This window comes from Podarcis erhardii (assembly GCF_964252035.2).
Source record: "Podarcis erhardii genome assembly, chromosome: 11".
NCBI lineage: Eukaryota > Metazoa > Chordata > Lepidosauria > Squamata > Lacertidae > Podarcis > Podarcis erhardii.
The window spans coordinates 6,302,724-6,325,577 of NC_138501.1; the positions used below are offsets into that span (position 1 = coordinate 6,302,724).

General features: G+C 43.0%; 1 protein-coding gene across 2 annotated transcripts in view; it reads right to left on the reverse strand.

The window, feature by feature from the left end:
• Positions 1 to 3,303: 3,303 nt before the first annotated feature.
• Positions 3,304 to 22,854, reverse strand: part of RASEF (RAS and EF-hand domain containing) — a 37,637-nt gene continuing 18,086 nt past the window's right edge. For both annotated transcript variants that reach the window (XM_081880981.1, XM_081880980.1), the window contains 14 exons: positions 22,623 to 22,718; positions 21,550 to 21,627; positions 20,617 to 20,732; positions 20,444 to 20,512; positions 19,607 to 19,691; positions 18,176 to 18,267; positions 16,774 to 17,008; positions 15,162 to 15,299; positions 14,243 to 14,390; positions 11,706 to 11,787; positions 10,304 to 10,418; positions 9,280 to 9,399; positions 8,804 to 8,880; positions 3,304 to 6,655 (listed from right to left, as the gene is read on the reverse strand). In XM_081880981.1, coding sequence (XP_081737107.1) covers positions 6,550 to 6,655; positions 8,804 to 8,880; positions 9,280 to 9,399; positions 10,304 to 10,418; positions 11,706 to 11,787; positions 14,243 to 14,390; positions 15,162 to 15,299; positions 16,774 to 17,008; positions 18,176 to 18,267; positions 19,607 to 19,691; positions 20,444 to 20,512; positions 20,617 to 20,732; positions 21,550 to 21,627; positions 22,623 to 22,718 — 1,557 coding nt within the window. In that variant the 3' untranslated portion in view covers positions 3,304 to 6,549. The remainder of the gene's footprint in view (positions 6,656 to 8,803; positions 8,881 to 9,279; positions 9,400 to 10,303; positions 10,419 to 11,705; positions 11,788 to 14,242; positions 14,391 to 15,161; positions 15,300 to 16,773; positions 17,009 to 18,175; positions 18,268 to 19,606; positions 19,692 to 20,443; positions 20,513 to 20,616; positions 20,733 to 21,549; positions 21,628 to 22,622; positions 22,719 to 22,854) is intronic.

Genomic DNA, 22,854 nt, shown 5'->3' on the forward strand with positions numbered 1-22,854 from the left:
AAGATTCGCAAAGCATCTGGGTCGAAAAGAAATTATTTAAGAAAGCATGGAGGGTTGCAAAGACAAACGGGGAAGTGGGAGAATCTGCAAATATCAGTGGCCTGGACCAGCCCACACATGAGGCAAGATGAGGCAGTCGCCTTGGGCAACAGGATTCACAGCTGCAGCAGCTGGAGTGACAACAACACTCCATGGAGGCCGGACCTTCCACCTTCTCTGCAGTCCCCACCCCCAATTCTGCTTCTCCAGGGGCTTCTCTGTAAATAGGAGGCACTGCTGTTTTCCTCCCATCCCTAGAGAAGAAATGGTTGGGGCAGCCCTCTGGGGTCTCCTGGACTTTGCACCCACCCACTGTGGTTCTGACAGCAGCCTTTGATTGTGAGCGGAGGCCCCACTCCGCGCTCCGTGATGAAATAAGACACACAAGTATTTTAGGTTAATGGGCTAAAAAGGGCCACAGCTTTATTGGTTACAGAATGTGAGTGGTATTAGCTTAGGCACTGGATCCGAACAGAATATACTTGACTCCTGCCCGCTCTGCAGGGAGTCACACGAGGGTTAACAACCTGTAGGGGGAGCTTGTTGGTGCAAATCAACTGGAAGCTTTCCCCTAGAGTCACCGGAGGGTCGTGCTATGGCCCTAGCCACCACCTGGGCATCAGACAGGAACCACAACCACTGGATTCCTTTAACGGAATAGCCTTCAAAGGGAGGGGTAGGTGATGGTCACATCCTCTCCTCCGACACACAATGCCATTTCCAATGCCTAACCACCAAACCTTACAAAGTTGTGATTTGCTATGAGGTAGGCGAAAAACCGGGACGCGGGTGGCGCTGTGGGTTAAAGCACAGAGCCTAGGACTTGCCAATCAGAAGGTCGGTGGTTCAAGTCCCCGTGACGGAGTGAGCTCCCATTGCTCAGTCCCTGCTCCTGCCAACCTAGCAGTTCGAAAGCACGTCAAAGTGCAAGTAGATAAATAGGTACCACTTCAGCGGGAAGGTAAACGGCGTTTCCGTGCACTGCTCTGGTTTGCCAGAAGCGGCTTAGTCATGCTGGCCACATGACCCAGAAGCTGTACGCCGGCTCCCTTGGCTAATAAAGCGAGATGAGTGCCGCAACCCCAGAGTTGGTCACAACTGGACTTAATCGTCAGGGGTCCCTTTACCTTTACCTTTAGGCAAAAAACCAAATGGCTGGAGCCAATCTGCCAAGTGGAACAAATTCGTACCAGGCCCCTTGGGCAACTAAGGCGACCAACCGAGGTCCATAGCAAGGTCAGGTGCTGAAGCAAAGCCTAAAGGGCAAGTGGGTGATCTGAGGAGGCCGGGAGCAAGGAGTAGCTCGTAGGGCCTGAGGCCGTTTGAAATGGCTAAACCATGCCCACCAACCCGCCGGATTGGCTTGCTGGAGTGCGACGCAGGCCCAGGACTCCAATGACGCAGGGCGGGCGGCCACGCCCCCACCCCCACAGACATGGGAAGCGATTCCCACTCACACCACCTCCCCTCCGGGAAGAGGAGAGACTTCCCCACTTTCCCACAAACTGTTGATTTGCCCCCTTGTTCCCAGTGTAGGTCTTCACCCACTTATCCCTTCTTTCCTGGCTGGGTGGGGGTGCCATTTTGTGGTTTGCCTCAGCTGCCAAAATATCTTGAGCAGGCCTTGCCAATGAACAAAGGGTCCATTTTGGATTGGGCATCTGTATTTTGAAAGGAGTGGCACCTCTGTGTGCAGTGTGTGTATTTGGGTAAGGAAAGAGCCTTCATGAGGAAGGAAAAAACCTGTCAATTTATTTCCCACCCCACCCCGCCACCCCGCAAAAAAAAGTGCACTGCATAGTACTGGAGAGGACAAAATGCAGTTTAAAAAAGAAAAAATGCCATTTAAAAAAACTTTCTGCTCTGAAACATGAAGCCATTTAGATTCAGAATTATGTCTGTATTGATAATTTTAGTAGGGATAAAAAAATTGCAAGGAGAGAAAAATTGGGAGCAGCCCTGCCTTTAGTTTCTTTGTTCACTCAGGTCAGATTGCCAACTGGTATTTTGTAGTGATTGCTAATAAGTTTTTTAAAGAATATACGCAAGAGGGGGAGAGGGCCAGGGTCACAGGCAACTTAAATCTGCATTCACTGTAGATCAAGATGCCAATCCTCACTCACACATTCGGGTGCATACCCCAACCCACCCAGGGTGTGTTTGTATGTGTGTGTATGTACATGGGATGAGATAGAGGAAAGATAATCACCCTCTTTCTCTCACACACCTCTCCATCCATCCATCTGTGCACACATTGTGAACGAATGAGCAGGACATGTGGAAATATGGTTTGTGGAGGATGAACCGATTCACAGGGACTCCTCCACCTCCAATCCATCCACACAGCTGAGCAGTGAGGAAACAGCTGAGTGTTGGGGAAGAAGGGCTGTGGCAGATTCATGCTATGGCGCAGAGGGGTGGGGTGCTGTTGCCCTCAAGCGGGACTGCTGAGAGGAACCAAGCCACCTGCCAGGTGCCGGCAAAGCTTCTTCAGATGTGTAATAGAGGGAGACCCTCCGCCATCTTATACTTAAAGAAACAAGCACCCTCCTAATTCTCTTGCCCACCCCTCTCAGAAGTCACTGAGCATCCATACACAGAGATACAACTTTGTTGGGGGAGGGGGGAAATATACGGTCCTGTAAAAGTGAAATGAATCCTAATTCATTATTTAAATGAATGAATGAATAAGTGCAAAGACATACACTTAGAATGAAAGAATTTTTAGCTCAGGAATTTGTTCTGAGCACCAGAAGTAGACTGAACTCACAGTCCTATACCAGATAGATAGATGATAGATAGATAGATAGACAGACAGATAGATAGATAGATAGATAGATAGATAGAGATAGATAGATAGATAGATAGATAGATGATAGAGATAGATAATCAATCAATCAATCAATCAATCAATCCATTCCTGATTAATATGTTCCAGCTTCTTCTGTGGTGGGGAGGTCATCTGTTGTCATCATGGTTAAACAATTAGGAGCCAGAAACCAGTGCCAATATACTTCAAATCAACTAGGAAATCCTAGTTGAGATTCTGCTCACCTCTGACTTACAGAACAGAGTTTCACATGGTTTAATTAGGCATGCTTACTAAGATGGCATGCTTACTAGACTGGAGCAAGTCCCATTGAACGCTTAAGAGGATTTAACTTCTGCGTGGGCAAAAACATAGGATCGCAATGTTTGCAACTACCTAACAGAACCATATTAGAAAGACTTCAAAAATGACATTTTCAATAAAGAGAGTGCTCATTCATGTTTTATAGAGCATTTTAATTCTAAGACATTTTGGTGCGGCATATTTTGGCTCATAAAAACTATTGGCATGTGTTTAAAGGCCAGCTACCAAAGCACTTTGCTAGCAGATCAATTATCTAAGGCGGCCAAAACACAAAGATCATTGGCTTTAAAAACAGCATAGTATGTGTTAACATTTCAGAAGCTAAAGACAGTAAGTGACAGACAATGGTATTTAAGTGCTAAATGCATAAAAATAAATCTTATGTACATAATTTATGAGAAACAAAATCATATAAAGATTTTCCATCGAAAATAAATATACATGTGTATGGTAACATGGTCACTAAATAAATAAAGGCTACTTTTGCAGTTAAGACTACATACACTACAAGTACTCAATAAATCAAGAAAATTAGCTGTACAAAGTGGCTGAGCTCTGCTAACCAAACATATGGGCACAAACATATTCAGGACTGACATGTCCCAGTCCAGTGTCCCACATTGTGCAATGAGTTGCTGTGAGTGGAGGAAAAGACCTCCTTGCACTCCAGCAGGGATGGGGGAACCCGCGTCCTCCGGTGTTATTGGCCTCCAACTCCCATCGGCCCCAGCCAGCAAGGGCAACAGTCAGGGATGGAAAGAGTGGTAGTCCAACAACATCTGGAGGGACACAGATTCTTAACAATCCTGTACTACTTTTCATGGCATGAATGGAACCGCCCTTTCCATTGAAATAGACAGGGACTTCTTGGCACGTGGCAGGATTCGTATTTGCACCGCTCCAATCTATAAAGGATGATTTGCTAGGAAGTTGGCAACTTCAGAAATAGAAACTAAAGTTGCAAAAGTGCAATAATGCTGGTTTAAACTGCTGGCTGTTGTCGAGGTAACAAAACCAGTACTTGGGTTTGGCGGCCCCTGCTACTGCACAGGCATTTCACAGACTTACATAAGCCCTGATGCTGAGTAGTTTATACTTATTTTAACACTTCAATTTTTGTTTGCATATCAGACTTGTAACCCATAACCATGAATGCTTCAAGATTACTGCCACTGGTGCTTTAAAATAACACCTAGAAATCTTTAAAATAAATCAACCTGCGAAAACTGGAAATTCTGGGCTAGATTGTTAGGATTTGAGTATAAATGTATGTATAAAAGGAGAACATGCAAATCACTTACGGTGCCCTACTCAGCACAGATTTGCATCCGAGTTGGCTGAATTACAAACATTTGTATTTCCATTTCACCCCAATTTTAAACATTTCCACTGATACATCTGCTTTGAAATATAAGAGTTTTGGTGGTATTTAAGTGTCCCCAATTCTCTGTTTGCAGTTTTTCCTTGGATACATTGCTTAAACCAAGATGGAGCACCTGTCGCCCTCCAAAGGTTGCTATCTTTGGCTACTGGCTGTGGCTGAAGGGAACAGAAGTCCAACAGCATCCCAAGTACCACAGGTTAGCTACTCCTGAACTACAAGTAAACCAGTGCACCCACCCACCCCTCACAACCCAGGCAGTTCTATTGAAACTTGCAGAATTTAGACTAGTTTTCTAGGTTGCTGTAAGTTTCACAGACATGAACAGCTAACAAATGCTTCAATTGCAAACACTTTCCTCACTATGATAAAGCATGGGAAAGCAAAATAAAATCTATACATCTATAAAAATAGACTAGTTTTTATAAATTAGTTATAAGGAAAAAGATATGAACCTATAAATGCAATAAAATATTTAACATGTATATAAAAGAGCCCAAGTTTCTTAGCTCAGTCAACGAACTTTTGCATGTACAAATCTCCACCAACTTCCCGTTCCACAGGTCAAGAAAAAGTCCTCGCTCCAGGTAGTAGTTATCAGTAACAGAGATCAGAATCAACCCTCTAATTTTGTATGTGAGAGCTTTTGTTCTCCATTGTTTTATCTGTTGGGGGCCTTTCCCTTTCTTTCCCTTTAGATTGTTTGAACTCAGGCCCACTGCAAAGTTAACCATTTCCAGAAGAGATGCAGAGGCTTGGATCAGCTGTTTGCCTAAGCTGAGTACAGACTACTTAGGGTGCAGCCTGTGAAAGCTGCTGATCTAAATCAGTTAGCATTAGAGCTCATTATTTTGAAGGTGGGAAGAAAACACCCATATTTAACTCCACTGCATTATGAGACTACTGGCATGTGGGGAGCAGGTCTTTCAACAAAGGGCACATGACAGACAATTCTCACCAGGGTCATGAGCCTGTGCTTGGGCTATACCTCTCGAGATGTGGGATGCACACAAATTAACTCTCTTCAATAACAAAAATTGGACTATATCCATGGTTAGTCCTCACAGTAGTCATTGAAACTGACAGGCATGACTAACTTCCACCCATGAATTTCAGTGGCTCCACTCTGAGTAGAACTTAGTTGGATTTTCTCCACCCAGAACACAAGGTGCCTGAGGGGAAAAGAGGTTTTAGCTTAGCCTTCTTCAAAACCTGCTTAATTTACATTTTACACACACATCCCCTGCAACTGGGAGCACTCCAAAGCTGTACAGCCCAGACACGGGTTTATCACCACAGTGACAGCTAAGACACATTTCATTTATCCTGGTCAACTGACATGTATGGCTTCCAAAAGGAGAAGCAAGCTTGAATGGTTAATTCTTCCCCAAAGTTCCTAAATGACGCCAGGGATACATGACTAGTTTAGCTTCTGACACAGCCACGTTTTCCTTTCCAATGCAGGTTCATTTGCCTAGAAGTTGACTGCCGCCATGTTTCCTTGAGAACCCAATGCAGCACAGAATGCAGCGGGAAGTTAAGAACTGCAGAACTCCACTCAAAATAGACATGGGGCAAGTTTCAGGTCAGGGATGAAATTGCACGAACAGCAGCAAATGTCTCCCAGGAGGTCAGAGAATGAGCTTACATATTTACATGTATATTTCGAGTAAGGAGGATGCCTTGCTTCAACATTTCTTGGGCAGGTTGTCTTTAAAAGGCACAGGCGGTTTGCAACTGGTTCTTGCACACAGGAACCAATGTCTCAGGAGTGTCTGGCTCTGCTTCTGGACTGAAGGTCCCAGATTCCCTGGCTTGGTTTTGCTCAACAGGCTTCCAAAGCACCTGAAGCTGCTGAATGGACGTGGCAACTCAAGAGTAATGGTTCTCAGGTTCTTCTCTACAGAACACTCTATGCCTAAATCCTTCATTACTCCTTTTCTGCCCCAGTCACAGGAATCTGTTTCTTTGGGGCAAAAAGAGGGCTGGATTTTCTCTAAACACCACAGCAGTTTTTGGTGAGAGACGGCTTCTTTAATGATGTCCCAGTCAGGTTTGTCACAGACTTGTCCTCCTCTTTGTCACTCCTTTTTCGCACTTCTCTGAAAAATAATAGTTTGGTATGATTACTAGTAGATCTGACTACAACCCAAAATCTGCATACTCAACCGAGCCAAGTTTGAGTTTGCTAGCTGCCTTTCACATGCCATGGATTCACTATCAGCCAGGATTTTCTCTTCGCCTCTCTCCCCTTGTTGTTTACTATCTAGCCTCATAAAAAGTTCTGGAAAACTCCAACACTTGCACACTATTTTGTGACATTCTGGTTGGCCTAATACAAGGTACTGCTCTAACATGTAGTTGGGTTACCTTTACTTTCTGCAGTCCTGTGAATGGCTTGCTATATTGGGTCTACTTGCTCTTGGTAATATAGGAAGCAGGCTTACACCAGGTCAGACTATTTATCCATCTAGCCTGGCAATGTTTGCTCCAGGGATAGGGAACCCCTTTACCCCTGACCACTGGCCATGTCCAGCAACATCTGGAGGAACCACAAATGCCCCATTCATGTTCCCCATTCATTCCCTGTTCAGCTCTCACGGTCTCAGAGAGAGATGAGCCTCTCTCAATACCTGCTATCTGAGATACTTTCAGCAAGAGAACTCAAAAGATTGAATCTGGGACATTACATGTACAATGGCCCTTGCCGCAGATCTATGGTCCTTCACCATGTAAAAGTAGAGAAATTAAAATGCAGTGTTATAATCTACATGCTCAAGAGGTTGTGGCAGAGGTAACCAATGTTGTGCCTCACAGATCTTGCTGGTACAGTGGTACCTCGGGTTAAGTACTTAATTCGTTCCGGAGGTCTGTTCTTAACCTGAAACTGTTTTTAACCTGAAGCACCACTTTAGCTAATGGGGCCTCCTGCTGCCGCTGCGCCGCTGGAGCCTAATTTCTGTTCTCATCCTGAAGCAAAGTTCTTAACCCGAGGTACTATTTCTGGGTTAGCGGAGTCTATAACCTGAAGCGTATGTAACCTGAAGCGTATGTAACCCGAGGTACCACTGTATTCCAATTCTAATCATGGCTGACATTGGCCATGCTGACTGGAGCCAATGGGAGTTGGTCCAACAATATCTGGAGGAGTCCTTCTCGGCTTCCCCTGGAAACATTATTGGAGCAAGCAAATTATTTTCTTCAGTTTGGAAGCAGTCAGGAAAGATCAACACTAAAGCACCTCTAGAGTTTTGGAGTATGTTTGTTCATGGTCCGCAACCTCTCTCAGATATAACCCCCAGAAAACAGGTTTCCCACTCTAGGATGAACAAAATGGTTAAAATCTCCATTTTGTCATAAAGAGGAGAACATTTCAGGTCTCGAATAATTCATTTAGTAGTCTGAAAATTAGAACTAAGAGGTCTGTTTTCCATCAACTGTTTGGGTTATATAATTGCTCTGTACTTGCTCCCTGGAAATCTCTAATGCACTGCGCTATTTAAAGGGTAGCGCCTGAAAATTCCTGGAAATGAAACATACCACAAGGCAACAATTAACTTTGAATTGATACTTCCAGATAAGTGGATTGTTACACCTCTGCTGCACCTGTTGCCATTGGAAGATAAGGGTTTTTCCGCTGTGCTCCGAATGAACAAGCAGCTTTGCCTCTTTCCAGGAATCCCATACTTATTTTTATTTATTCAAGAAGGGCTTTTGAAAACAAAACAGCTTGCCATAAAATGTAGAAAAATGATTCCAGAAATCCCCTAATTTTTTCATTTGAAAGGCCATATATTTCAAGCAGCATAGGGACAAATAATTTATGTTTGGGTACTGAAACAAACAGCATTTGTTACCATTTGGAAGACAATTATTAAGAGGCTTAGGGTACAGTGTGTTCCTTTGCTTAAGGTTTCAAAAGCCCTTTGAGGCTGCTTCCTAAGTTACAAAGTTCCTGCACAGAAAGCAATTCCACACAGGAATGCATGAGAAAACAGTGTATCACTCAGCACATGAAACAAGAGCACACAGGTATTTCGCACTTGACGTCCTCCTGGGAAGCAGTTCTCCGGGAGACGCCATCGCATGGAATGCAAGGTTCATGTTCATTTTACACAGAAAGAACATCTGTGCAGATTTTTATGTTTTTAAGACGTGACATGCCATTTAGCAGATCTGACTCCCCTCGCCCAAAAAGAGAAACAGCGCAAATGGGGTTAAGAAAAAGTAATTCATATCTTTCAACCTACCGAGCGAGATGAAGTACGGCCTCCACAATATTAGATCCATCTTTAGCACTTGTTTCACAGAACAATGCACTGTAGGTCTAGGTGGAAAAACAAAAGCAGAAGATGCTTATGCACATATGCATGGAAGTTTTCCTTCCAACAAATTCATTAAAAGGCATCAGAACACCGGAGAAGAAGCTAAACTACAGGAGGTGCAGTTCACTTTGTTTCTGCATGCTTTGAGGTACCTATTTGAATAAAGGCTGCCAAAACATGAGCCAGCGACAAACCATAAATTTTCAGCAAGTTTCAAACTAAGCACTTATTAAGTGTCATCCAATACCAATGTTTTTAAGTGAATTACAATCTCAGTTCTTTATGACTTGACTCTCATAAATCTAAGATCTGACACTATCATTTTAATACATTCATCCAATCCTCCACTTCCTACTGCCAAGTCTTTCTCGATTGTGAGCGATGGGTTCTGTAGTTCTTACCATGGCCAGCTTCTCTCCATAGTTTATCGGCACACACTTCTGTCCTTGCTCAGCAAGCACCTGGCGAAGATCGGCTTTGTTTCCTACCATCATGATTGGAATGTTTTCATGAGTTGCATCCTGCAAGAACACAGTTTGTTTTCGGTTTTAGGGGTTGCTGGAGCTTGAGACACTAAGCTCCAATTAAACATTTAAACTTCTGCTGTCAAAAAGTACAAGGTCAAATTTCAATGGACGTCAGTTAGATTATACAGGCACATTTGTCAAGCTATATTGAATAAGGTAGCCACACTGAAATGGAACTATCTGATTATAACATTTAAAAACAAAGGGAGTTTCCATTTTAAAAAGCAGAAAAGAACATCCCACCTTGAACCCTCTGGGTCAATGTTTTATTTAGCCTTTATTAATGAAAGCAAGTGCTTGCCCTACATTGGTCAAGTCAATACATGAATTGGCTGTTTATCCACGGAAGCGAAAGACATTTCCTGTGACTCACAATGGCTCAGAGCAATGCTTGCAGTTACCTGTGTATCAAATCCCTCTTACAACCTAAACCAGGGGTGAGGAACCATGCCCACTTGTCCCACTCCTGATGTCAGGTGTGATTTGAGGTAGAAGCAGGTGTGGCCACAGCTGTGAAGGAACTGATGGCACTGACAGGAATCCCCACTGGGGTCAGTTGAGCATGTTTGCTTTCTCCATTTGGGAGAAGCAGTTTGAATCCCAACCACTTACTCTACAAAGGAGCTTTTCCACCCTCTGCAGACATCAGCAGAGGAGAAAACGTTGCATCTGAGGAAAGTAGTTTGAATCATAGCTACTTCCTCCAGACTTCAAAGGGGCTCCCTGAAATTGCCAATCAGCTTATTGGCTGTTCCAGTGACTTCCTTTGAATTTGGTCAGGTGTCAGTCTACAAATAAATACAGCACTCCAGAAGAAGCTCACTGGATTTAAGTGGGAATCTTATGTACACCGAGTTGGAAGCATGCTCCACAGGTTTCACATGGGCAAAATCCTTACCGCAATCATATCCACCCATTCTCGTACATTCAGGAAACTCTTCTCACAGGTCACGTCGTATAGCAGAAGTACCCCATCTGCTCTTCTGAAGTACGATTTAGCAATACTTCGGAACCTTTTAAGAGAAAGTTACATTTAAAGCCACACTAGGTTTTACCACACTAATAATAACTCTTTTGTTGTTATTTTTTCCAGTCTGATCTGCACACAAGTTCAATGAACTCAGTAGACCAGACCCAGAGACCTGAATCCATTTGTTGTGCAGGCAGGAGAAATATTGGCTCTCATGAGGAAGTCCAATCTGTGGCCAAGTCTTCTAAGATAAGAACCTGCCTCCAAGGAAACAGAAAGCAAAGCATCCCAGTGTCTGGACCCCTGAATGCTGATGGGTAGCAAGAATTCGGTTTGGATACTATTAGCATCACCATTACTGACCTAGTGCAAGATGTACAAACTTTTGTGCTAACTTTTAAACTTAAGGAAGGTGGCACCTCATTTTTTTAAAAAATGCAGATTGTATAAGCTGCAGTTATTAGGCATTGAAAGTAATGGCACGATTCAAACATTGTTGATGGGGAGCCCAGGACCTGGGTGGACTTTAAAGGCTAACATGCCAGAATTATCCTTAAATCGTACAGATAAAAAACCTGAATGGGAAATATATGTGCCCATTTATATTGTTATATAGTTAAGGCTATACTGAAAGCTTCCTGAGTTGGTGCAGAGATGCCATCCTGTCTAAAAATGACTTAGTTATTAATACACCTCCACGGAGTCATATGTGTGATTAATTTGGGGGTCTCCTTCCCTCCCTGAAACATGCCACCACTCATGTTTTATGTATAAATGTATTGCATGGAATGAATATCCTGCGTTGTACAAAATAGTTTTAATATAATGGAAAAGGAAAATTGATGAAAACCACGGCACGTTGCCTCAAGGCATTCAGCATCCAAGGCTGAAGGATTTCAATATAAATGTACTATGATGCACTAGGAAGCCTTTCTGTACATAACTTTCGAGAAATATGGTAGAAATGGCGGAAAAAGGAAATTTGCAAAAATATAATGAATTATATTGATCTTATTGGTTTCCCACCTCCAGATCCTCATAGTAATACACAAGTGGGAAAATGTTTATAGAAAACTTGCAATCTCCCTGTCCATACTGCTAAATTAATAACAATCCCAATTCATTTCAGCTTACCTACTAATGCATTTTTCATATCGCATGGTTATCTTCAACCAGATTCACTGCACAGCAGCAAACTCAATCCACTTTTATGAAAGTACCGGTCAAGACTGAGGCTTGCGTTTTCACAGATTTGAGCTTAATTATTGCTTCTCCCTTTGAAATTTGGTATGAGATCTAACCCCAAGGCACAACCCCAGGTCATACTAACCTCTCTTGTCCTGCCGTGTCCCACAACTGCAGCACTGTAGGTTCCCCATCAACAATGAGCCTCTTCATTTGAAAATCAACACCTTAAAAAAAAAAATACAGAATCCATTATATCCTTTAACAGAGTAGAAGTAAACGAAGGCAGAGGAATAACTTAGTGCACCTTTCCCCAACCTCCAAATATTGTTGGACTCCCAAGTCCCCATCACCCTTGACCGCAGGCCATGCCATCTTGGAGTCTAATAATATCTGGAAGACACTCTGACACAACCCTATGACAATTGTGATGTCAATATTTAATTTAAGTTGAGGTTAGCATCATGGTGTCCTCCAGGTGCTGCTTAACTACAATTCCCATCACCCCTGTCCATGGGTCATGTTGTCTGAGTCTGATGGAGTCTAGAACAGCTGGAGAGGCCCATGTTGGCTACACCTGATTACTTTCCCATTAATAACTATTAAAAGATATACAGAAATAATTACATTAACTACATTTTTCAATACTTGGCACAGGTATGACACCATTTCCATATATTGATGGTACTTATATTTAACATAACTTTTAAGAGAAAGAAACATACAAAAAGCCACTGGCATTTTCAGATTGCATAGATCAGGCACATCCAGCTCCCAAGAGACTGCGATTTACTCACAGTACAAAAAGGCTGCAGAGACCTAGCCATTTATTTATTTAGTTCCAAAGATCGACCAGGGGCACCCCACGATTGACCAGTAGGTTGCAATCGACCTGTTGGACATGCCTGGCATAGATTAAAAACTGCATCACTGATGCAATTACAAGTGAATAATAGAAGGTGGTTTTAGCAAAGTCAATGTTAAGTGCCCCGCCCAAACACTTACTGGTTGACAGGAATGCTGTCTTCCAGCAGTGACTCAAATGAGATTCTCCATTAACAGACCGTAAGTGCATTTTATCATCTTTACAAAATCCACGTGCACAGAATACAGATAACAGAGTAGAAATGCACACCACCTGCAGCAGTTAAAGAAGGACCGGAGTACAGTGGTACCTCTGGTTAAGAACTTATTTCATTCTGGAGGTCCGTTCTTAAACTGAAACTGTTCTTAACCTGAGGTACCACTTTAGCTAATGGGGCCTCCTGCTGCCTCATGATTTCTGTTCTCATCCTGAAGCAAAGTTCTTAACCCGAGGTACTATTTCTGGGTTAGCGGAGTCTCTAACCAAGTGTCTGTAACCTGAAGCGTCTGTAACCCAAGGTTCCACTGTACAGTGGTGCCTCGCAAGACGAAATTAATCTGTTCCGTGAGGCTCTTCGTATAGCGGTTTTTTTGTCTTGCGAAGCAAGCCCATTGACAGCTTAGCGGATTAGCGCTATTAGCGGTTTAGCGGCTTTTAGCGGCTTTTAGCGGATCAGCTGATAAGCGGCTTAGGGTTTAGGAAAAGGGGGGGGGGAAAGGGGAAAACCCCCGCAGGAACTCGCAAGACATTTTTGTCTTGCGAAGCAAGCCTATAGGGAAATTCGTTTTGCGAAGTGCCTCCAAAACGGAAAACCCTTTCGTCTAGCGGGTTTTCCGTCTTGCGAGGCGTTCGTCTTGCGGGGCACCACTGTATATAAATAGTGCCTTTCCCCTTCACAATACAATTAGCCCACAGGGCTGAGAGTGGGGAAGCCTTTATTCATGTGGAAGTCTCACAATATTTGTCTAATGGCAAGTTACTGAGAGGCTTCATTCCCCATCCCCATTCCAACCATGGTTTCTTCAAGTGGTTTTTGCCTCCTGGATGGCTGCCATTTTCCTCCTCTCTCTCTGCTATAGGACAAAGGGTCCAAACTGTGCCTCTTCCTTTCACAATAATGGCACTGTATAGCAGGCGAAATAAAAATACTCTCACTGTATAGCAGGCGAAATAAAAATAAAAAATTGTCCAGTAGCACCTTATAGACCAAGTAAGTTTGTTCTGGAATAAGCTTTCGTGTGCAAGCACACTTCTTCAGATATATATATCAGGCAGCTGTGTACATCAGAGATAGGGAAACTCGGCCCTCCAGATGTTTTGGGACTACAACTCCCATCATCCCTAGCTAACAGGACCGGTGGTCAGGGATGATGGGAACTGTAGTCCCAAAACATCTGGAGGGCCGAGTTTGCCTATGCCTGCATTACATTGTTCTTCCTTAACTGGTGTAGCAGAGCCTGATTCCCTAACATATGTAGCAGGCAGCTACGTTGTACCTTGTTTTTTCTTAACTAACTGAAGGGACAGGGAGCCCAATTTTCACTATAAAGGCAGCATGTCAGGAAGAGAAATTATTTACAGAGTCGAACCCCCTGCTAGTGATTAGAATGGAGGTTGCCATTCTAAGATAGGGAGCTGCCTGCTACATATTACACACATATCTACTGTCTCCATCGGGAGCAGAACACACCCACTGCTGCTTATATTTTAAACCTAGGGTTTGGGCTCAAGCCTCCTTCAAAAGTGATACAATATCACTCCAGTCTGTTGTGACCAGGGTGCTGACACCCCAGAAGGGGAAAGTCCGACGAACATACCTAGAGTTGCGCTGGTGTTCCCTCGAAATTCGTTTTTGCAAAGCCTCATAAGGAAACTAGATTTTCCAACAGCTGCGTCCCCAGCAAGAACTATCTTGTAAGCTTTCTCTGAGCTTGGGTATCTGGAGCTGCAGTCTGGAGAGTCCGACTAAGGGCAAACAAACACACGTAAGATTGACATTCATGAAGTGTACAAACCGCCTCTCGTCTACAGTCAACAATCTCATTCCTACGGCGCCTTGCATCCTCAATAGACAAAAGCACATGTCTATTCCAAACCATCCAATGAAGTGTCGGACTTGTCTTTCTTAAACAGCTGCCCTTCATGTCACCTGGCAAATGTCTTTAGAAACCGAGCATGAGTTTTTAAATTTCATGAGGTAGCAGCGTGACAGGAAGGAAACCTGCCATTTAAAGGAATACTAGTCAAATATTACACTGTTCAAGCCCTTAAAGGTAAAGGGACCCCTGACCATTAGGTCCAGTCGCGGACGACTCTGGGGTTGTGGTGCTCATCTCGCTTTATTGGCCGAGGGAGCCGGTGTACAGCTTCCGGGTCATGTGGCCAGCATGACTAAGCCGCTTCTGGCAAAACCAGAGCAGTGCACGGAAACGCCTTTTACCTTCCCGCTGGAGTGGTACCTATTTATCATCTTGCACTTTGACGTGCTTTCAAACTGCTAGGTTGGCAGGAGCAGGGACCGAGCAACAGGAGCTCACCCCGTTGCGGGGATTCGAATCGCCGACCTTCTGACTGGCAAGTCCTAGGCTCTGTGGTTTAATCCACAGTTCCACCCGCGTCCCAGTTCAAGCCCTTAGATATGTCTAAAGCTGAAAGGGGGGTCTTCAGGCTAAAAATTTCTCCACCCCAGGTCAAAAGTATCAATATGGCTTTCAGGTGAAACCTGTGGAGACATACCTGTGGAGACATGACAGGGAGACATTTCCTTATAGAAGCTCCAGAGCTGCTTCGACTGACTGGTTGGGTGGGCTTCCAGTCCAAGACGGTGCCGACGTCATCAGGACTATATACCTCTTCATCTCGGATATCTGGGACCTGCAGAGACCAGCAAGGGTTACCAACTTCCACAATGACCTCAAATTAGCCTTAGGAAGGGCAGAGGTGGATCAAAGCATACAGCAGTGTCTCTTTTTTGGAAATAACTTCACATTGCATTTTCAACAGAGACAGGATATAAACATTGCAGCATTTTGAAACCAGTGGGGCAAGCCGCACCAGGGGAAGCAGAGCAAGATTTCAGGCAGGGGGTGGTGTGTGAGAGAGGGTTTCCCCCAAAATACGTACAATGCAAGTAGCAATAATTAAAAGTCACACTATTTCAATCATTTTGAAAATCCAAATGAAACAATTAGGGGAGCCAGGTTCTAAGGGGTCATGGAATTTTTGTTGGCTAAAAGGGGGCAAGGGTTTAAGAAAGACTGAGAAACACTGACACAGAGGTAAAATATTAGCAGAGCAGGGAAGGCTATTTTCTGCCTGCCCTCTGATGTCCAGGGCTTGCAACTTATGGATGGCCTTTTCTGCTCAATATAATATATTATTATTATTATTATTATTATTATTATTATTATTATTATTATATTTTTATTAATAATAATATATTTTTATTTATACCCCACCCTCCCTGGCCAGAGCCGGGCTCAGGGCAGCTAACACCAATAAAATTACAATAAAACAAAATAGGGGGGGGGGGGACAAACAAACAAACAAAAAACAGTTTATTAAAATACGTGTTAAAATACAATTTAAAATGCAGCCTCATTTTAATAGAAGCCCATAAATCAAAACCATAAGGGGAGGGAAAAATAAGGATCAGACTGAGTCCAAACCAAAGGCCAGGCGGAACCGCTCTGTCTTGCAGGCCCTGCGGAAAGATGTCAAGTCCCACAGGGCCCTAGTCTCTTGTGACAGAGCGTTCCACCAAGTCGGGGCCAGTACTGAAAAGAACTGGCCAAACAACCATACTCAATGAATGGAGATGAGGGGAGGGCGAGAGACACAGGGCCAAGGAGCTACCTGATCTATGGGATGGGGCACAGTACAGCACCCTTCCCCTTCCATATGGTGTATCCTTCAAACATATGAAGAAGGCTTGCATAATACCTAAGAAGTGGCTTCCACAATCTTGATTTTTGGGTGTCTTTGCGAATTACCATAGATGGTTATCATTCTCTCTGATATGTGGGCCTTGAGCAGATCACTGCCATATCAAACATGCTGTCCTTTGTGGATTAGCATACATTTCATTCATGAATTTTATTTTATTTTAATCAGGTCTCGACAAAAAACATTCTGTGTGCTCACAAATCAGATGTGTGAGCAAACATTCCACAAAATAAACCTCACAGCCGCCACATATTGATTCCTCCCCCTTCTGGTCTGTGCATACACAGTAATAACTCAGACCCAGTGCTTTATTTCTTACTTATATGAAACTGTTGGGTTCGCTCAACAGGTAGCAAATAGTAATTTTGTCTCTTTTTAAAATGCAGCTAAGTCTGGAGCTTACATCTGTATCAGAAGCGTCACCCGTAAAGCTTTCACGCAGACCCTGTGGCCTCTGAGAAATCCTTTGGTGTTTCGATTCCACTTCTGAATCATAATCATTTGAATCTCTCAAGGTAGACAAGCCACTGTCAAAGCAGCTTTCGGGCAGGCTGTCAACCTCGCAGTTTGTCCTCTGCATAGGGTCACAAAGGGCCAGGGAATCGTAGTCTTCATCCATATAGGACGAATGGTATGACCTGAATGGAGAAACAACATTCCGTAACATTGGCTGACAAAGTTCTTTATCTACAGCCAAATAATACTGGTGTGCCCAAGAGCCACAAGACACACATTGTATGCCATTTTTCTGCCTTTCCAGAACAGCCCAACTACAAGTCCTGCTTCCATTTCCCCCACTAATCCTACTCAGACACACACACACAGTCACTCAAGGTGGGCCACTGTTTCGTGTTCTCACTCTGCTACCTTGGAGTCTCTGCTACCACCACCCTCTCATTTTCCCTTCCTCATCACCTCTTAGTTCAAATCTAATGCACATGGTTAATCGTCTCCTAATTTTGAATCACAGAATGGTAGAGTTGGAAGATCGTTTCCAAATTCCCTGAGATACACTTTGCTAAGGAGACATTAAAGAAAGCATAATGGTAAACCACTGGAGGACTGATTAATGTTTTGGCTTCCTGCAGATATGAAAAAGTTATTCCAATTCTTCACTGAACAGGGAACAATGAACGTTCAAGAAAAGAATGTTGCAAGGACCTTGCTCTGAAGTTCAATGAGCATTTACTGTCCTTGAAGCTGCCGCATGATATTCTAGAAACTCTTGCAGTGCCAACCCCAAGTTTGCAAAATTATTCATCAGGGTAGAAATGCCGAGAACAGTTAGTGTATGGGAAGTGCTAACTTTACTCTGGATGGAATCCAAACGAGTTGTTCCTAATAGCTGGCAGAAGCATGTCCCTTGTTGCTCGCTGATCATTAACTCCACTAGAGAGCGGCATGGGGTAAGGCAGCCAATCAATGCGTCTGGATCTACCAGCAACTTTAATCACTTAAAACAGAAGATTAGGGATGTGAGTCTGTGCTCTTTACATGTCTCAAAAAGGCATTAAGCAGTCCTCCTAGATTTAAATAGGGCAAGTTCCAATGAACAGTGGCTTCCCCCATCACACACAAACACAGAATTGATACAGAGGGAAGACGCTTAGCTCTAACTTTTTTCCAACTGTGATGCTTTGCTGGCATTGCAGGCCTCGAAACACAGTAGCTTAGAACCAAGTCTCATCAATTTCAGCGAAAAGTATTTTCAGAAAGTGCTTGTGTTTACAGGATCACTGCCTGAAAGGTCATCTTTAAATTGCTAAGATCTGAAAAAAATAAAGTAACACCTGGATCAGTTCTACCTGTCATATCGTGGATTTTGGGGAGATTGGCCGCCGCTGCATTTGGGACTGCTTCTGGCGAGAGTATTCCCTGGAGAAGTGTTTGTCAGACGCTGAAAAACATAGGTAAAGAAAGCTTTTCAGAACACCTGGCTTATAACATACAGTGGTATCTTGGTTTAAGAACAGCTTAGTTTATGAACAACTTGGATTAACGCTGCAAACCAGGAGGTAGGTGTTTTGGTTTGTGAACTTTGCCTTGGAATATGAACATGTTTCACTTCCTGTTGAGTGTGTTCCATTTGTAAATTGAGTCCCCCACTGCTGTGGGAAAGCACACCTTGGTTTAAGAAGGCTTTGGTTTAAGAACAGACTTCCGGAACGGATTAAGTTCGTAAACCAAGGTACCACTGTACTCTTTAGCTAACAAATGGTAGTCTTGATCCTGGACATTTATTTTTTTGTTATTTTGGAATGTTCAAAACCAAAGGGTAGTATTGAACATTGGGCAGGTAGGGAAACAATCTCCCCCACCCCGAAACTGATTTTGAGGCTGCACAGAGGGCTGTGGGGTGAAGAGAAGAAGGTAACATCCTGCTTTGCAAGCAGAAGTCTGGTCCACTTTGACACTAGATAAAACGCAAAGCAAGAGCTACACTAGCTGAACAGCAGTCAGCCCCTTTTCTGTAGTCCAATCAGGGGCAAAATAGTGTAAATGAAGGATTTCCATGTGAGGGGTTTTTGTTTGTTTTTTGCCCACCAGTTTTTCCTTATGTGACTGAAACATAATTTAACCTATATGGAGAAAAGTTCCAGTACATTAGCTTTGCAGAAGAGAACAACATATACTCTCTGGTGGCAACCATAATTCCTAATTTACCAGGGAGTAAGCTTCATTTAAGGGACGCGGGTGGCGCTGTGGGTTAAACCACAGAGCCTAGGACTTGCCGATCAGAAGGTCGGTGGTTCAAATCCCCGCAACGGGGTGAGCTCCCGTTGCTCGGTCCCTGCTCCTGCCATCCTAGCAGTTCGAAAGCACGTCAAAGTGCAAGCAGATAAATAGGTACTGCTTCAGCAGGAAGGTAAACGGCGTTTCTGTGCGCTGCTCTGGTTCACCAGAAGTGGCTTAGTCATGCTGGCCACATGACCCGGAAACTGTACACCAGCTCCCTTGGCCAATAAAGCGAGATGAGCGCCGCAACCCCAGAGTAGGCCACGACTGGACCTAATGGTCAGGGGTCCCTTTACCTTTTTAAGCTTCATTTAACTTGATGGGACTTGCTTTTGAGTAAAAGTGCACAAGATCACACTGTGAGTTACTTTGGCATCAAACCAGAATGATTACATTATTTCCATCACTATCTTACGGCTTATATTGGTATAACCAAGAGCAAATATTTATATTACTGCACAATTATTTAAACATATTGCTTATGCAATGTCACTGCCTACCAGCGATCTGTTGTACATGCTCCAGCTATTCTCTAATGCACTTCTTAAGCCATCGTTGCTGTCGTGAAGTTTCCTGTTAGCTGACCTAAAAAACAAGCCAGGACAAACAAAATTATTCACATTCAGAAGGTATCAGAATTAGATTGTAGAGTTTCAATCATCTGTCATTTTGAAAGCAACAGATAGCATGGCGTTTAATAAGGTGACCTTGACTTTTGTGATAGTGGCACAATGGATCACTATAAATCATTGCATCAAAGACAGCATAAGGAATCACATTAATGCCATTTAGACTCTTACAGTAACCCCAAAGTAGGGGAGGAGATTTTCCTATATCACGTAATGCTCCCTGAATGGTCCTACAATGGGGGGGGGGGGTTGACTGTTCTGTTATTTTTCTGGGTCTAGCTTGTTCATTTTAACTTTGCAAGTTCCTTTGGCAGGTGGTGCAGCAGCTGATATAAAGGCATTAACCTGTCAGCAATTCGCTAAATTCAAAGCCAAAGCTGATTTCGAGTTGAAAGCAGAAAGGCATAATTAAGATACTGCAGGTCTGAGAGACCCCATAAATGTAAAAAAAAAACCCACAAAACCACCAAATAACTAACTAAATCAATGATTTCTTGATATGTGAACAAACAGCCTTCAAGGAATGCAGTCCAAAGGCTTAACCGTCTGGCCATAATATTTAATATATCAAATGGGAGGGCAGAAATGCAGGTTAGGGAACCAGCAAAACTTTTCATTACAGCCAAGTACATCTGCTTTTCTCTCATTTTATTATGGGTGCTCAAGTATAAAAGTCCATAAATAAAAAGTGATTTATTGTCAGCTTACTGTAGAATGTCTATTTGCCTCTCCAGACTATCTCTGTCTTCCGTGTATTCTCTGATCATTTCTAGTTCTCTGCAAAACAAAAATTTGCACAATTACTTTTCTTTACTGACCAGAGTATACACAGGGAACTAAATAACCAATTTTCTACAAATATGACTACTGAAGACTCTTACCTTTCTGAACTCAAGCTCTGATCTGCAAGATCGCTTTTCAAAGTATCTAACTCGCTCTGAAGGAAAGCGATATTTGTCTGTGCTTCCATAAGATCTTTCTTAAGTTTCTGGTTTTCCTGAAAATAAACCAGGGGAAAACAATATTACTGATTAAAAATCGCTTGTTACATATGTAATTCACGTTCAAAAATACCTAAAAATAAAATATTCACTGCTACTAACTATGAAATGATAATATGAAAATGCTTGATGTGCAAACTCATAGCCCATTTAAAGTGCATAAATGCCTCAAGGCCAGTCTACATGTTACAGTCCTACATGGAGACTCCTCCACAAACATCTGTAGAGAAGACATACCATATAATGCCACTAAGACATGAAAATGTCTTCAGTCACTGCTGTAAGTTCCCATGTCTGCTAATGGTGATGGCAGCATGGAAATTTCATGAAATGAAAAGTAAACACAACATGCACTTTCCAATTAGGTTTCCAATATGAAGAGGTGACTACACGGAAGTTATTCTAGCCGGCCCCAGATCAGTTAATATTAACCCAACCTCACTTAAAGAGCTTGAGGCAATATTTGTTAAGAAACTGGGTCGACAGAACAGAACAGGCCAAAAATATTTTCCGTGAGAAAGAAATGAGAAAGTTATTCTTACTTTGAAAAGCCAGAGTCCTGTAATACCTATACATTCTCCATTGCTAATGTGTGAAAATGACACCCAAGCATGATATACGCAGCTTAAACAGTATAATTTCTTCCCCCTCTGAAATGCCAGTCATCCTTCTTTACAACCTCAACAATTTTCAAGAAAATGCCATCGCCCAACAAGCTACTTAAATATGATGGGGGGTAAAGATACTGATCATATCGAAACGCGACAGGCGCAATGATCACCCCGAGTAGGAAAATTATAATGCAGCTCATACCAAGGTCAGATCATGTATCCTGTTCTTTAATGCCACCAAATCTTCTTTGTGATGAATGTTTTTAGATTGCTCTTCAAGCTGAAACAGTAAAGACAGTGTGATTGATGTAACAAAATAACTTTGATGGACACATTAGAATGCATGAAGAGCAGTAGAAAGGGATCAAGCAGTACAGTGGGGGTTTAAAAAAAAACCAAAAACAGACAAACTACAAAGCATTTCAGTACAGCCTTGAAAATAAGTCAAAAACGACTATCACAAAAACAGTTCCTTGCCAGCTTGCCTGCTCTTAGCAACTTTAGCCCAATTGTGGAACATGGGAAGCTGCCTTCTACTGAGTCAAACCACTGGCCTAGAATCATAGAGTTGGAAGAGACCACAAGGGCCATCGAGTCCAACCCCCTGCCAAGCCTACCTACCTCATTAGTGTCTACACAGACTGGCAGCTGTTCCCCAAATTTTCAGGACAGGGGACATTCCCAGAACTACCTGGAGATACTGGGGAATGAAGCTGGAATCTTCTGCATGTGAAGCTGATACTCGGCCTCTAAGCTACAGTGGTGTGCCAATAACCTACAAAGGCAAGGAACTGAGTGCTTTTCCATTTATGAAAGGAACGTCTCCCCACCTGATTAGCTAAAGAGGATTCACACTCATCACAAGCAGTAGGTGGGTGGCTATTTAAAGTTTGCTTTAGTAACTGTGAACATGAATAATTTTATGTAGTTATTTGGATAATATAAAACAGTAATTCTCAAACAGTTCTCCACACACAGGTGCAGTCTTGAGTGAAGTGAAACCCTTACTGAGACCTGACATCATCGTTTATGAAAGCACTCTGAAAGCAACTGGTTTCTTCCTTTCTCAGAAAGCATGGCTTTGCAGCCCTTCTTCTCCTTCAACTCATAGACTTCAATCTTACAAACAACCTTCCAGCAAGATGAAGTTCCAGGCTCATCCTCTGAAGTGTGATATGCCCTTAATTACTTCAAAGATAGCAGTGAACGTATCAGAGGATCGAGTCCCAATAAATTTGTCACAAATGCCAGACCACAAAAGTCAGTGCAACTTACCATTTTAAGTTTTTTTATTGTCACTTGGAGCTCATCCACTTCAGCTTCGTATTGGCGCTTGAGGTCATTCAGAGCCTCTTCTGTTTTCCGCTTCTCCTACAGGCATGATATATTTGTTAAATTACAAATGGCAGGCTTAAGCAATGTACCATCGCATGTCTGGGAGGCATCTCTTCCCATTACAGTGCAACAAAAATATTTTGGGCTACCCTTAATGTTTCTACACATGGCT